The sequence below is a fragment of the Culex pipiens genome, chromosome 3 (genome assembly GCF_016801865.2).
Source record: "Culex pipiens pallens isolate TS chromosome 3, TS_CPP_V2, whole genome shotgun sequence".
Lineage (NCBI taxonomy): Eukaryota > Metazoa > Arthropoda > Insecta > Diptera > Culicidae > Culex > Culex pipiens.
The window spans coordinates 110,276,839-110,293,066 of record NC_068939.1 but is presented as its reverse complement, the minus strand read 5'-3'; the positions used below and the strand labels follow the sequence as shown (position 1 = coordinate 110,293,066).

Below are 16,228 nucleotides of genomic sequence, written 5' to 3'. Positions count from 1 at the left end.
CAAAAAATGACAAAAATACCACAAATACAACATTTCTATTTTAAAGACTTTTAAACTTTTAAATTCATCATCTTAAAATTCAATTTTCAAACTCAAAAATCTCATAGAAGAGACGTGTATTTTTCCTTCAGTGTATTGTTTTGTCCCGCCCGTGTGGATCAATCGGACCGCGCATTGGACTCACAATCCAGAGGTTGCTGGTTCGAATCACGCGGCGGGCGCTCTAAAAATTCTAAGTGTAAATATGGTCGCTCCGTGCCGTACTCAAACTCTTGGGGGCCCAGGGAGGCGGAGTCTCTTGTCGCAAAAAGAACTATACACGCCTGTGGGTCCGTTGACGAAACCGCAAGGTTTAAGAGGGCCACATTATAAGGTGTTACGTCGATTCCGTTTTTTTGTGTATTTTTGCCTTCCTCACCTTACTGTTTTTCTTCAGAAAGCCAAGTTTGTCTCTGACCACTTTGTGATACGATGTAATGGCTTCGAGATACAGTGATTTTTAAAATTACGAAACACAAAAATATTCAAATAACTTACGCCCTTCTCAAATGTTGTTTTAGAGTGCAACTGGCTCCACAAAAATTGCTTATATAAGCTTAGTATAGAATGTCTAAGTTTCATTGATATCGGAGCGGGTCAGGTACAAAATTACCAGAAAAATTCCTGATTTCAACTGGAATTGCTCAAAAGAGAGAATGCCCCGTTTTGCACCAGAAATTTAGTTCAAATGGAATTCGAAGAAATCTCTTGCATATAAAAGAATGCACACAGAAATTTAGTAAACTAAATTACATTTAAAACCACCAAGTTTACTCACTTTGTCTCACTCCGACAATTCATTATCAAGCTCTCTGCTATTGCTGCTCCTTCCACTTGTGATCGAATGAAACTTCTTCCGATGCACGTGCAGCATGGAAACGTTCCGAAACCGACAATCACAGTTACTGCACGCGTACGGTGTCTCTTTGGTGTGCTGGCCCCTAATGTGATCCTTCAGATCACCAGCCTGCCGATAGGCTCTCGTGCACATGTCACACTTGTACGGCAGTTCACCTGTAATTTTGGAAGAAGGCTTAGATCAACTTTTTTTTTTAATTAAAATTTAAACAAAGTAGCTAACCCGTATGAATCAACATGTGCCGCGTCAGATTCTTGCGGGCGGCAAATTGCTTCCCGCAAATTTCGCACGTGTGCACCGGTTGCACTTCGGCATGGGTCAGCTCGTGCTTGCGCAGTGCGTCGCTGTTGCTGGCGAGCAGGCCACATTGGCTGCACTGATAAGTCCTCAACTTGCGCCTCTCGGCATAGCCGTCAATGTTTTGCTGAATTTTCACCTTCATGCGGTGGATTTTGCGCTCGTGTGTGAGGCTGTTCTCGCGCGTGAAGAATCGCAACTCGCACACGCGGCACTTGTGCGGTCGCTCTTCCTCGTCGTGCAGCGCCAAATGTTTGCTGGCCTGTCGGACCGATTTGATTACGATGCCGGCGCACTTGTGGCAGGTGAGTGGAACTTGGGCAAAGTGTTCCGTAAAATGGTTGGTGAGGGCAAGCTCGCTGTCAAAGATTTGCATGCAAAAGTAGCATTTGTGCTTGGGAAGTTGCGGCGTTTGGTTTGGGTGGGCTTTCTTGCGCACTCTCGGTTGCACTAAAGTGCTAACAATGAAATCATCGATGTTGTCTGATCCTTCGTCAAAGTGGTCCTCCTCATTAACTTCCTGATTGCCTGAGCTATTTATGATATCCACTTGCTGTTGCAAATCTTCATTTATTTCAGCGAGCTGAGCTTCATCAAAGTTTGAGCTAGAGAGATCTACCTCACTTTTGATAACCTTTTCTTCCAGTATTTCTTCATCATTGTCTGAAGCTTGTCCATTGTCAACGGCGTCAATTTCATCGGTTGTTTCTTCATGCAAACTGAGCAAAAGTAGTCGCAGTCGGTCATCATTGTCTTTAAATTGCTTGGAAATTTTCTGAACGGTGTTGATACGATTGACACACTCCACACAAATATTCAACAGGTGATCGTTTCTGGAAAACTGGAAACATTTGACAAAATCAGTCCCACATCAGTCCTTTTGTTTTTCTTGCAAAAGAAATATATGAAAGACAATACATTAGAAATGTTTATTTGGAAAATTTTACCAAAAAATTGCTAAACACCCATGAGATTTTGTAGAAAAAGTCTTCTTGCTAGATAAAACTTTGGCATTGACAGACTTGATCAATTAAATCAGAATGTAGAAAAGAGTTCGCAGAGTATTTCCTCAAAATAATAAACTGTCAGCAATTTTTTTTTTCAATTTTAGCAGAAGAGCAATTCTAGCCCAAAACAGGATTTTTTTAAGGTACTTTTTTCTCGACCCTCTCCGATTTCAATGAAACTTTGTAGACATGTTATCCTAGGCCTATAAAAGCCATTTTTGTGTATATGGAGCCAGTAACACTCGATAACGACATTTGAGAAGGGCGTACGTGTTTTCAATATTTTTGTATTTCGTAATTTAAATATTGCTGTATCTCGAAGCCGTTGCATCGTATCAAAAAGTGGGCAAAGACAAACTTGTAGGAAATTTGACGGGCTTTCCGAAAAAATACACTGAAAGAAAAAAACACTCCACTTTTATGAATTTTTTTCATTTTTATGTTTAAAAGTCAAATTTGAAGGTAAGCTCAAGTTTTTTTTTCGTTCTATTTTTTTGTGAAAATACCTAAGATGTTGCAAAAAGACTCACGAAAAACGCAGGATGGAGCAACTCACCTAAAAAAATACAAAAATCATTTACTGAAACTGTTTTTATGAAAAGTGCTCTAAACGTCAAAATTTTCAAAAACTGAATACGGGAATCGATTCTCCAGATAATTTTACATAAAAGTCTCCATATTGACCATTGTCCTAAGTCCAATCCTTGTGAAGTTACAGCGGTTTTAAAAATAAAAGTGTTGAAAAATAGGTTTTTTTATGGTTTTTGGCAATTTCTGTATGACCGACTTGATTTTTCAGTCTCGAAAATATTTTTACCGGAAAGCTCGTCCAATTTCCCATAAGTTTGTCTTTGACCACATTTCAATTGAATGTATGGGCTTACAGATATAAGCACAAAAGATTTTTTATATTTGGACAATTGTCCACGAAGGGGGGGGGGGGGGGGTTCGAGATTCCCAAAAAAGTGTCCACGTGGTTTATGGATGGTCCCTAGCTGAGAAAGATGAGAAGAGAAACCCCGTTGTGCGATGTTTCAGGTATGTAGAGAATAAGACGAGGATAGTCAATATAATGCAAAATTACTTTATCGATTGAATTATTCAATGGTAGAATTGGTTTTTATTCCCATTAATCAATTTCTATGCGACCTGTACTGGACAATCATCGCATTAGCATGATGAAATCCAGTATGCAACTTGCTAAGATCACCATCTCCATGCGAATGCGAATGCTAATGAATTATTCAATGTAAACTTAGTGCCACAAATTATATTTGGCCATTTGAAATGTTAGAGTCGAAACTCACGTGTTCCTGAAGGGACTCAAACTGAATCCTGAAGGGCATAAATGTCAAACAAGCAGAGTGAGAAGAAAAAAAGGAAACTTTCTCGATGGAACGCCATTCGATAAACGATTGTGCTTGCGATAAGTGGTGTTTACTACATGGCGCAGTTGGTGGGTAAGTTAGTGAGGAATTCAGGGAAGAGAAGTTAAACAATTGAGAAAAAGCGATGAGATCATGTAAAAAAAAAAAAAGTTGACGAACGCCTCAACTATAAAATGAAACAGTTGACAAAAGCCTCAACTAGTTAAATATGTAAAAAAAAAAGTTGACGAAAGCCTCACCTATACCAAGAATCAGTTGACGAAAGCCTCAACTAACTAAACAAGTTAAAGAATTGGATATTAAATCAACAAGATGATTGGGCGTAAGCCCCCAATCACCAATGATAACAAACAGGACAACAAAGTGATATAACAAAACTCGGAACTGTTAAGTAGGTTGGCGACTGCCCCGACGGATTGAATCTGGAATTGTTGAATTTGAAGTTAAATGCGAGTCCAAATTACACCGGTCAGGATTAATAATAAAAAAAAAGTCGCAAATTATAGGGTAGCATCCGATTGACTGTCTTTGGCTTCATGAAATAGAAAACAAAACGAAAAAAAATCTCAAGCACCGCGTGACCAGGATATTAGTGAATCCTTACCAAGAGAAGGCTTGGATTGCTACGATTGCAAGTAGATTCGTGCCTCAATCGTAATTAATCCAAATTTGCATAACGATGGAGTGTTTTGAAGCTATTTAACGATGATGATGGCGGTGCAAAGCGTGTACTTGTTGGTTACTGCAGTTTTGGCATGTTTTTTTTTTCGTTCAAAACTAATTCCGTTTGACAACAGGCCATGAAAAATGATGGAATGTTAGCATTTACACACCATGATCTTTGACCTGGTACAGGAACTATATACCTACGAAAAATTTCATTGAACGGAGATGGATTCGGCACATTTTTTCTGAACATTTGAATTTGGTGATTGAGCGAATGCCCTCAATCTCCGCTAATAATGGCTTGAAAAAGCAATATTATGTTGGACATAGTTCAGTTTTCGAATGGGTCTTGGTTTAGAGAAAGAATAAACAAAAAAAAAAAGAACCGATGCAAAAGATTAAACAAAAAAAAAAAACAGTTAAGCAAAACAGTTCATACAAAAAGGCGAAAAGAATTTGAAAAAAAAAAAGATATTATAATAAAGGAAAGGGAACAATAAATTAATAAAGGAAGACAAGATTTTTTTACGAAATTGTCGAAAAAGAATGAAAGAGAGTTTGGTAGTCACAAAGGGTGAAAACATTAAATACAGTTATTATGGAGATCAAATAAGAGAAAATAAAAGGAAAGAGGAGAGCTCAAATGTCAAAAAAAATTATTCGTGTTTTTTTCACAAATTGGTTGTGTAAAAAAAAGCAACACAAAAAAAATGTTACAAAAAAAAACAAAATTAAAAGCAGCTAAGCAGAACAGTAGCTGAATGTTAAAGAGTAAAATCCACAAAGCTGATAAGAATTTGTAATGTAAAACAATTCTTAACAAATATAAAAAGAGAGAAAACGAGAAAACAGAAATTTTAGTTGAATCGCCGAAAAGAAAGATTGAGAGAAATGTTGATGCGTCACATATAGTGAATGAAATATAAAACAAATAATGCAACATATAAAAAAAAAGAAATAAAGAAATTAAACGACAGAGTAGAGTTCAAGTGTTTTTTTTAATTAACATCTTGGTTAAAAAAAAACAACCGAAAAAAAAATCTCTGAATAGATAAAACGAAATAATGGATTTATAAATATTTTTCTAATATTTATAAATGTTTCTGTTAGTTATGCGAAAATGAAAGAGACTATTGTTTTCAATGATCTTTGGACCTCAGAAATAAAAAAATAACAAGGTGATTTTTCAAGAGGAACAAGTAGTTTAGAATATGGTTTTGCAAATTTCTGAACTGAATTCATAAAAGAAGTTTAATACAGTACTTTTGAAATGATCATTGGACCGAGTAGAAAAAGCAGTTTAGCAAAACAGTAAAAGGAAATTAATGAATAAAATGCAAAAACTGACCTAAAGGGAGAATAGTACCGAAGGAAGTCGTAATATTTTTTTTAAATCGTTGAATTTACGGGCCCAATCTGGGGTTTATTTATGATCAAAAGTGAATTTTGTTACAAATCAATAACAACAAGTGAAAAAAAAAGAAATAAAATCAACCACACTAAACATTTGATTACTAAATTGAATTTCTTGTGGAATAAAAAGAAGTGATTTTTTTTTTCTCAAGTACAGTACGGGAAAAATAGACAGTAGACAGAAATTGTAAGAAATGGTAGATTGGAAACTAACACGTTAAAAATATTATCAGTGTACTGTTTTTTTAGGAAAGAACAAATGAAAGAAGTTCAAAAAAAAAATATATAATTGTGCAAAAAAAAAAAAAAAAAAATGGAATGGAAAATGTTTCAGTTAGTTATTGGAACAATTAAATTTTGTAATTTGTAATTTGTTTGTTTATTTGTAACGGTAGCCTGTTAGTGTATACACTTTGCTTAAGGTCAAGGAAGCAATTAAAGAGAATATTGTTTTAAATGATTATTGGACTCAACGAGATTTTTTAAGAAAAGGGGAAGAAGTAGTTTAGAATGTATGTATTAGAATTATCTGAACTGAATTTATGAAAAAAGGTTGATTGCAGTATATTTGAAATGATTATTATACCGGGTTCCTGAAGAAAATTTGAGAAAAAGTTTTTTTTTCTAGAGCAGAGAAACTAAAATTTCATTTTAATGATTTTGGATGTTTCTGAACATTTTTTTTTCTTTTGCTTTAAAAACTGATTTTATCAAGGAAAGAAAAGAGAAATGTTTTAGTATGATCCTCAAAATTTCTGAATACCCAAGTAAAAAACAAAATGTTCAAGTGACAAATGAAAAAAGGGAAGCTTGGAGATTAACGAGCCTTTTATTGCTTGCTAGAACTAAATTTCTGGTGGAAATAAAATAAATAATGTACTTCTCAAGAAAGCATAATAATTTGGATTGATAAAGCCTCTGAAAGTTGGAATACAAAATGTAAGCGACAGAAGATGAATAACAACGCAAAATGAAGTATCTGGAGAAAATACTACCGAAGAGATTAAAAAAAAAAAACGAACAGCATAAATTATGCATGTAAAAGATAAGATATAATAAGATCAACAGACGGAGGTTGTGTAGAAAATTATATCATGAAGATATTTTTTAGCAAAAAGGAACAACATAATTTGAAATGTTGTGAAGTTTATGTACATATTAATTTTAAAGCAAAGTAAAGTATAAACTAATTTGGATCGATTTTCTATGAGTTAAAAGCGAGGTTTAAAGTGTAAATGTGAGTATGTTAGTTTTGAATCGGCCATCAGTCTGTGTTTCGAGACAAAACTTAAGTGAAAGTGATTTTCTTTTTCAAGAAAATAGGAAAATACAATTTGGAATGGAATTGTAAATGTATTTTAAACGAACGAAAAGAGAAATGTTTTGGTTTGATTCTCAACATTTCTGAATGCTCAAGTAAAAAAATAAAAATGAAAATGATCTTCTTTTTCAAGAAAATAGGAGCAGCTTTAAAAAAGATCCATAGACTGAGTTTTTTATAAAAATAAATGAATGAGCAAAAAAAAAGGAAATTAAAAAAAATATGAATGATTCTTGATCTCATGAAAAAAAAATGATAATTTTCCTATGGAAAGAAAAGTGCAGGGCAATTTGAAATGACACAAAGAAAAAAAAACAAAGGATCGGTAGTTTGCAAACTATTTTCGATCATTGAACTGAACTTCTTGAGGAAAAATAAGAAATGATTTAGGTGGTACTAAGTTAGTTTTTAATGAATTAAATAAGTTTTTTTTTAAAAGAAATTTGAATCGAAAGTGATTGTCTCAATGATTGGAACGAATTTGAAAATATAGTTTAGAATGTGAAACGACAAAGAAAATAGGAGAATAAAAAAAGAAGAGAGGAAAACTGAAAATTTAGATAAAACAGAATGTACGGTAGCTTAGATAGCTAAACACTTTATAAACGCATTGGTTTGGTTTCCTTGGACGACAACAGGACAGTAAAAGTTAGAGAAATCATTGATTTGCAAAAAAAATGAGTAAAATAAATTGTAGCTCGTGTATTAAAATTTAGGAACAGGATCAGAATCCATGTATATGTAGATAGTGTAAACGTACACGAAAAAAATGGGACACTTTTATTATGAGTAAAAAAACACAGCAGCCGCTTTGATGGCTACTGTGAGGGAGAGAAACGTCACTATGCTTTATAATGGAAGAAAGTGTATGGAATTTTCAAACAACATGTAAACTTTTGCCACTTCAGATGGAGTATCAGTTACTAAAGAAACCATGAAAAGAAACAGAATAGAGTAGAGGTGGGGGAGAATGTAGAGAATAAGACGAGGATAGTCAATATAATGCAAAATTACTTTATCGATTGAATTATTCAATGGTAGAATTGGTTTTTATTCCCATTAATCAATTTCTATGCGACCTGTACTGGACAATCATCGCATTAGCATGATGAAATCCAGTATGCAACTTGCTAAGATCACCATCTCCATGCGAATGCGAATGCTAATGAATTATTCAATGTAAACTTAGTGCCACAAATTATATTTGGCCATTTGAAATGTTAGAGTCGAAACTCACGTGTTCCTGAAGGGACTCAAACTGAATCCTGAAGGGCATAAATGTCAAACAAGCAGAGTGAGAAGAAAAAAAGGAAACTTTCTCGATGGAACGCCATTCGATAAACGATTGTGCTTGCGATAAGTGGTGTTTACTACAAGGTCAGGGATGCCAGGTCTGGTGGAAGTCGAATCCGTAGACTTGTTAAAAAAAAATTCAGGTGGTTGGTGTCTTGGGAACCCAAAATATTTTTATTCTAGCTAGGGGTTATAGAATTTCCAAAACCAAAAGTTTTCTTTTTAAATATTTTTTTTTACTAAAATTGAATTAAGGTTTTATCAAGATCAACAAAAAATTAATTTCAAATTTCATGCCTAATTTTACGAAACTATATTTCCACAGTTGTGCTACTGTACATAAACTACAAAATATCAATGATTTTTTGAAAATATGTTTTTACATGATTTTATGTGCATATGTCCGTTATGATGGTTATAATACATTGTGCGGTGACAGAATGACGTTTCTTTTTTCAGTTTTTTGCTGTAACTCGGAAGTTTCAAAGAAAACATCCTCAATATTTTTACAGATTCTGAAAGTAAATAAATTTGCCATAAGACATTGGGCTAACGGTTTAACGTTTAGGTTGCTGTTTTACGTTCGTGTTTTTCGACGAAAAAATTTATTCTATTTTCTGGATATGATATGCTTTGGAAAAATGGTTCCTAACAACCGGATATATTTCAGGATTCCAAAGGTGGAATCACAACATATATTTCGCCATTAAATCAAGTTTTAAAATTGCACTCCTATTTTCAAGACAACTCTGATTTTTTATTATAAAAAATGGTTTACCATAATTTGTTAGGTACCCTATTTAGAAGAAAAGGCAACATTAATATTGAATTTATGTGTATTACATAAAAAAATATGTCCACAGTCTTATTCTCATCATTGTTATATAATTTGATAAACCTTCATATTATATGTTATATTACTTAAATGACATTTGCAACGTTTTCAAGTGGTTTGTAAATAGTCGAAAAATTTTATCTTGTGAATGAACTATCGGCTAAGATTTTCATATTTTTAAGGCCGTCGCAAATATTTTTTTGAAATAGTGTTTTTAAATGCATTTTGTACCTTCCCACTTATTTGCAATCATTAGTTTTAAAAATATCTAAGAACTGACGATTATTTTTTTTCGCAGAAAAAAAACCTTTTTGTAGTAATGTACAACGGAAATTTACTAAAAATCAAAATATTTTTTAATCGATCGCAGACATGCTAGATATGATTTTTAACTCTAACAAAAAAAAACACATTTTTATAATTAACTTTTTAAATTCCCAAAATTTGTATTTAATTTAAAAAAACGTATGTTTGGCCGTGACTTATACAATTTTTACGCGAAACATTTTAAACTGCATTTTTGAAAGTAGAATCGAACTTGCAATCGAAAAGCAGTTTTTAGAAGTTTTGATAAAGCTTTTACAAAGAATTTTTTTGCTTCATAAGTGTCCATTTAATTTTTTTTAGTTTTTATTTAAGTACAGATTTTGTCTTTTTGTTCTTGCGATACAGCCACTTATTTGAAAAAAAAAAATTGAATTTGAAATTTTCCGCAAATCCTAAGCCAGGGCTACCTAACATCCGGCAGCGAAGGCATTCTATCTGGCCTACGGCGGTTTTCGAAAATTGTTTGTGTAGACCGTTCATGAAATATTATATTAATGTCATAAATTAAAAAAAAAACAATTACATGATAAAATTTTAACATTTTTCCAAAACATTTTTTGAAACATTTATATGAATTTTGCTTTTATCCTTTTTGTACAAAAAAAAATCAGGGACGTGCTGGTATGGAGAGAAGTTACAAATTGTCTATATTTTTTTTTTAATTTTTACATGGATTTCAGGTTTTGGGATATTACAGCGTTATTTTGCCAAAATTAACACATTTGAGCAATTCTCTACGTAATCGGTATTTTTTCTTTAATTTGAATTTTTATATTTTCAATGCAGCTGAAACTTTTTAGGTGCCTTTGGTATGCTTTAAGAAGCCATCTTGCATCACTAGTTTGTCCATATAATGTTCCATATTTGTATTTGGTCCATACAAAACTGATTTATGAAAATTCGAAAATCTGTATCTTTGGAAGGAACGATTTGGTGTCTTCGGCAAAGTTGTATGTAGAGAGCCTGGAGCTTATTAGAGAACGGACATCTCAAACCAAAAGTACCAATCGAAGCACGAGAACTGTCAAACGGAGGTACCAATCGAGCATAAGACAAAGGATTTTGCTCGATTGGTACCTCCGTTTGATAGTTCTCGTGCTTCGATTGGTACTTTTGCTTTGAGATGTCCGTTCTCTAATAAGCTCCAGGCTCTCTAGTTGTATGTATAAGGCCTACACTCAAAAAATATGACAAACGGTAAAAAAATAAGTGATTTGTTATTTCACTTTTTGACACTAAAACTTGATTTGCAAAAAAACACTATTTTTATTTTTTTTCTGATATGTTTTAGGGGATATGCAAAATATAGAGAATTTTTTCAGCTTTTCAAAAATATTTTTTTCAAGAGTGGGCAAACATGGGCACTAATTTAAAAAAAATGAATAACTGCTACTATTTTAAAAAAAGTAACCTGAAAATTGCTATAATTTGAAAACGGTGCACTCTATCAAAATGTCACTTAAGTTTTTTTTGATTGCAAATTTGATTTTATATCGAAAAATTAAGTTGACAAATTTTTGTGACCAATATTTCGATTTTTTGAAAAAAAAAAGAATTGATTCAAAAATGTATAACTCACTCAAAGATTTTTTGCCTTTTCTGGAAATTTCTGAAGAGTTAGCATTTGATGTCCCCTAAAACATATCAGAAAATTAAAAAAAAAATAAAAATAGTGTTTTTTGCAAGTCATGTTTTAATGAAAAAAAGTGATATAGAAAATCACTAAATTTTTTTTTACCGACTACCATATTTCTTCAGTGTTGTCCATACCTACAACTTTGCCGAAGACACCAAATCGTTCAAAAAATTCCTTCCAAAGATACAGATTTTCGAATTTTCATAAATCATTTTTGTATGGACAGCTGCCAAACTTGGTATGGAAAATTATATGGACAAACTAATTATGCAAAATGGTTTCTTTGGGCATACCAAAGGCACCTAAAAAGTTTCAGCCGGATTAAAAAACACAACAAATTCGAATGACCGAAATCTCAAAGAATTGCTCATTTACCATATTAATGCTCTGGGCAAATTTGGTTTTAGTAATTTAGAAATATTGAAATAATAATATTTATAATCAAAAATATGTTTTATAGATGGTTTGAAAAATATTTTTCCTTAGTTTTGTTTAAAATCTTTGATTTCACGAATAAAAAATAAAAAAAAACTGAAAAAAAATTAATACTAAAATTAATAAAAAAAAATCAGATTCAATGTTAGATTTTTTTTAAATTCTATTTTTAAATTTCATGTCAATTTAAAGTAGAAAATAGAAACTAGAAATTAAATCATCGATTTAAAAATACTGCAACAAGCAAACTGGGTTAGGGATTTTTTATCAACCTGTTTAATAATCCAATTGCAATTTTTAAATCAGAATTCTTTAAAGCAATTGGCAAACATTTGAATTTAAAATCAATTCATTACAGTGGGGAAATATTAAGGAGGGCGCCAAATTGATGCTTCGCCAAGGGTTCCTTGGACCCAAGGTGCATCCCTGAAGAAAAGTAACATTTTTCGTAGAGCAAAAGTTACTAAAAATGACCTCATGAACACGGGAAAAACAATTTGCACTTGTAACCTCTTCTTAGAGAAAGTTACTCAAAACCCTATACAATATTCCTACTCTCAATTGTTGTTAAAGGTTTTGATCCGGAGAATAACTTTGTAGAACATCGCAAAGCGCTAGGAGTTGATTCCGAAAAGAAACAGGATGTTTTGGGATATTTTTTTTGTTTCTTGGGCACAATACACACCACATGTTCTAATTTCAATCCAAATTTGCCTTTTAACTCAAGTTTAACTTATGTTACGATTTTGTTTTAAATTATTTACTAATTTTTTATTTACACCAACATAATTATTTTTCAATCATCGACTTGACGTGACTTATCTATAAGCTGCACTGGATTTAAGCCATCGCCTCATTTCCCCTAGACGACTTTTCAATTTAACGATCCTCAAAACTTCTTGTAAAACAGATTGTTCAAAACGTTTTCATAAAACATTTTTATCACGCAAAAATATAATTTCACGTCCTTCATACAATTATCAGCCGGTATGAAAATCCGTAGATTTTGGAGATCAATCCGTAGATCCGTAGAAATGGCCGAAATCCGTAGATCTACGGAGAAATCCGTAGATATGGCATCCCTGTAACAAGGTACATCCACAGCAGTTGACTCAACATACTGCGAATCAAAACAATACCGTCTACAATCACAAATAACTTCCCTTTCCCACATTGTCGCGGCCCTTTCTTTTAGCCGTCTCGACTCTGACCCGCGGTGGTCAAAGGTTTACGATCCGTTTACACAGGCCACCAGCTAGGTCATCATGAAAACCAAGCCAACGTGGAGGTAAGAAAATAGGACACTCGCAAGGAACCAGAGCTATACTGTTCTGATCAAGATAATTCGGATGATCTAACAGAACTACGGATGTAGTTAGTTACGCTCCTTCCAGGATGTTCCTTACGTGGACGTCAACCGAAGAGCACGCAACAAGGTCAGTGCCATTGCATGCTCTTAGGTATCAATCCTTGGCCTGCATAGAAATTGCCAAAAACCATCAAAAACCCATTTTTTCCACATTTTTATTTTTAAACCCGCTGTAACTTCACAAGGATTGGACTTAGGACAATGATCAATATGGACACTTTTATGTTAAATTGTCTGGAGAATCGATTCCCGTATTCGATTTTTGAAAATTTTGACGTTTAGAGCATTTTTCAAAAAAACAGTTTCAGTAAATGATTTTTGTATTTTTTTAGGTGAGTTGCTCCATCCTGCATTTTTCGTGAGTCTTTTTGTAACATCTTAGGCTATTTTCACAAAAATTTTGAACGAAAAAAAATCTTGGGCTCACCTTCAAATTTGACTTTTAAACTTAAAAATCAAAAAATCTCATAAAAGTGGAGTGTTTTTTTCTTTCAAAATATTTTCTCAGGAAAGCCCGTCAAATTTCCTACAAGTTTGTCTTTGACCTTTTTTTGATACGATGCTACGGCTTCGAGATGCAGCAATATTTAAATAACGAAATACAAAAATATTTAAAACACTTACGCCCTTCTCAAATGTCATTATCGAGTGTAACTGACTCCATATACACAAAAATGGCTTATATATGCCTAGAATAACATATCTACAAAGTTTCATTGAAATCGGAGAGGGTCGAGAAAAAAGTACCTAAAAATTCCTGTTTTGGGCTGGAATTGCTCTTTAGATGTAATTTTTTGACTATTTTAAAGAAAACACTTCAAAATTCATTTTTTTTTTTCTAATTGATCGATTTCTCTGACACGACGCAAATTTTTGCAATGTTTTAAAGCAATTTTAAGGTTTTGTTCAGATCTACAAAACGCTTTTTGAAGCTTGCAAAAATATTGTTTTAGGAGAAATCTACGAAACAAAAAGTGTAACGCCTCCGCGTGAAAAGAGATTTATCTGTAACTCAATTTTCCAACAAAAGTAATTCGAAAACTTTCGCCATAATCTGATTGTGCCTAAAATTTGAAGCTTTTACGAAAAAAAATATTCAGAAATATAGCCATTTTAGTGGTTTAAATCATATTTTTACCCTAATTTTCTCATTTAATTTTTGTTTTTGTACAGAATCATGTACTGAACATCGAAGTCGAAGTCCCGGCTCGTTCTCGCTCAAAAGATCGCCAAGTCGTCAAGTCCCAATTTTTCTGAATTGCCTACTTTTTTTTTCTTTTGCAAGAAACCCTTAAGGCTCTACAGAGCGGATTCGCTAATTTGAATGGAACTGCATTCGAACAAGCGAATCCAATTCGATAATTGGAACGACTGGCAGCTGTCAAAAGCTTGAATCCACGTGTTCGGAACAATGATGTTAAAACGTCAACATCAGTTTGACAACTGGTTGAGTGCTTTTTAATTCGAATACATACGTTCGAATTACGAGCATTCGAATTAGCGGATATTCGAAGTAGCAAAATTTGAATTGACGAATCCGTTCTGTACACTCAACCCCCGTTGGTTGGTCACTTTTTCGTTTGACACTTTTTTAGTTTGTAACCCGCTGGTTGGTCAAAGTCAAACTAAAAAGTGACGAACTGTCACTTTTTACACGGCGCTCACGCACACTATCAAAACAAACGTTTGGTTGATTTTGTGAACTCCTTGTAAAAGGGGTGTCAAACTAAAAAGTGACCCCGTTCGTTTGACAACAGGTGGTGTCAAACCATGGGGGTTTGAGTGTATTTCATCTCTAGGTTTCATCTCGGGTTTTCTAATAATAGACATTTACGTCGATGTCAAATCAACACCACTGAACGGTACCTTGATTGAAAACAGCATCTCAACGAGTTCGTTCAGCAGTTCCCCCTTGAAGGTGTCGAACACCGAAAATGTGAGCGCATCCTCGTTCGGCACCACGAGACACATGCGGCAACTTAACAAGTTCAACGATTCCATTGTGAGGCAACACAAATTACACAAACTTTTCACACAAAACTTGTTAAAAATTATAAAAAGCGTCCAACGGACACTGTTTGTTTATGTTTGACTTTAACTTCGAGACGAATGACAGTTCTTGGACTGATGTTACTTGAGCAGGGAAACGTTAGCAGGGGAAATTTTAGTTCTCGTATTGGCCACCAGATGGCGTCATTGAAATCCAATTTCCCTGCTCACTTCACATCGTCAGCAGGGAAAAAAATTGTGAAGACAGCAGGGAAAGTGAAATTTCCCTGCTAACGTAAATAGGATTTTTTAAACTATAATTTTTATCGTAAATGCAATCTTTTCAACAATATATTTGCTTTGATTTATTTAAATAAATTTTTTTTACGTATTTCAATGCCTTCGAATTTGAACAAATATTTTCCCTGCTAACGTATCAGTTACTGAGCCAGAAGAAAATTCATAGTCATGGATCACAAAAATTGGCGTTTTCAAACCAAAATAATAATTTATGGTGAAGCCGTTGATCATTTTCGAAGTAAATTGATCATTACTATAAAATATTCTGTATAAATTGTATTTCAACGAATATCTGCACCAAAATGAATCATGGGGAGCGGCCGTGGCTGACTGGTTACGGTGTTCGCTTTGTAAGCGAATGGTTCTGGGTTCGATGCCCATCTGCTCCCAACGAGAATGTTAAGAACACCTAAATTTGAAATGATGAATATGAACGAAAAATCAAAGTCGCTCGAGGCGGGGTTCGATCCTCCGTCCTTTGGATTGGTAAGCAAAAATGCTAACCACTAGGCCATGACGACTTGGTGAGCGTGGACTGGAATTAGGAATACTGTTACAGAGAGCGAGTTGTGGCGCTATAACCACGGCAAATAGTGTCCAGGGCATTCGTGGAAATACAATGTCCCATCCCAGAGGGTCCCGGAGTACCAAACCTTCTTAGCATGGTGCTCCCAACGAATACAACCAAATCTCGGAGCGTATGGTGGTGTGTCCCCACGCTTCTTCCTCCCCTGTCGATTCAGAATTGTGTTGCTGTTCGAACACTCAGTGCTCAAACTCAACCCAATTACGGATCATCTCTGCGATACGGCTTTACGCAGTAGGCCTGGCCGCTTTAACGCTTGTGATGTTTCAATGCATTTTCAATGCAATGGCGCACTACAAGTGTTAATAAATGACAAGAAGAGTGCTAGGCGTCATCTAACCTAAGGCACTCTCCAGGATCCCTTCGAAAGATTGGCTGCGCTAGGGTCTGATTAGATTAGATTAGATTAGAATATCTGCACCAAAATGAATCAGCAAGTGCCGGTTGTTGCCTTTTTGAAGCCACTGA

General features: G+C 34.0%; 1 protein-coding gene across 1 annotated transcript; it reads right to left on the bottom strand.

The window, feature by feature from the left end:
- Positions 1-823: 823 nt before the first annotated feature.
- LOC120422377 (zinc finger protein 845-like) lies at positions 824-14,999 on the bottom strand. The gene is made up of 3 exons (XM_039585785.1): positions 14,752-14,999; positions 1,121-2,036; positions 824-1,053 (listed from the first exon to the last, which is right to left on the bottom strand). The coding sequence occupies exons 1-3, from the start codon at positions 14,884-14,886 to the stop codon at positions 824-826; spliced, it is 1,281 nt and encodes a 426-aa protein (XP_039441719.1). The 5' UTR covers positions 14,887-14,999.
- Positions 15,000-16,228: the final 1,229 nt, after the last annotated feature.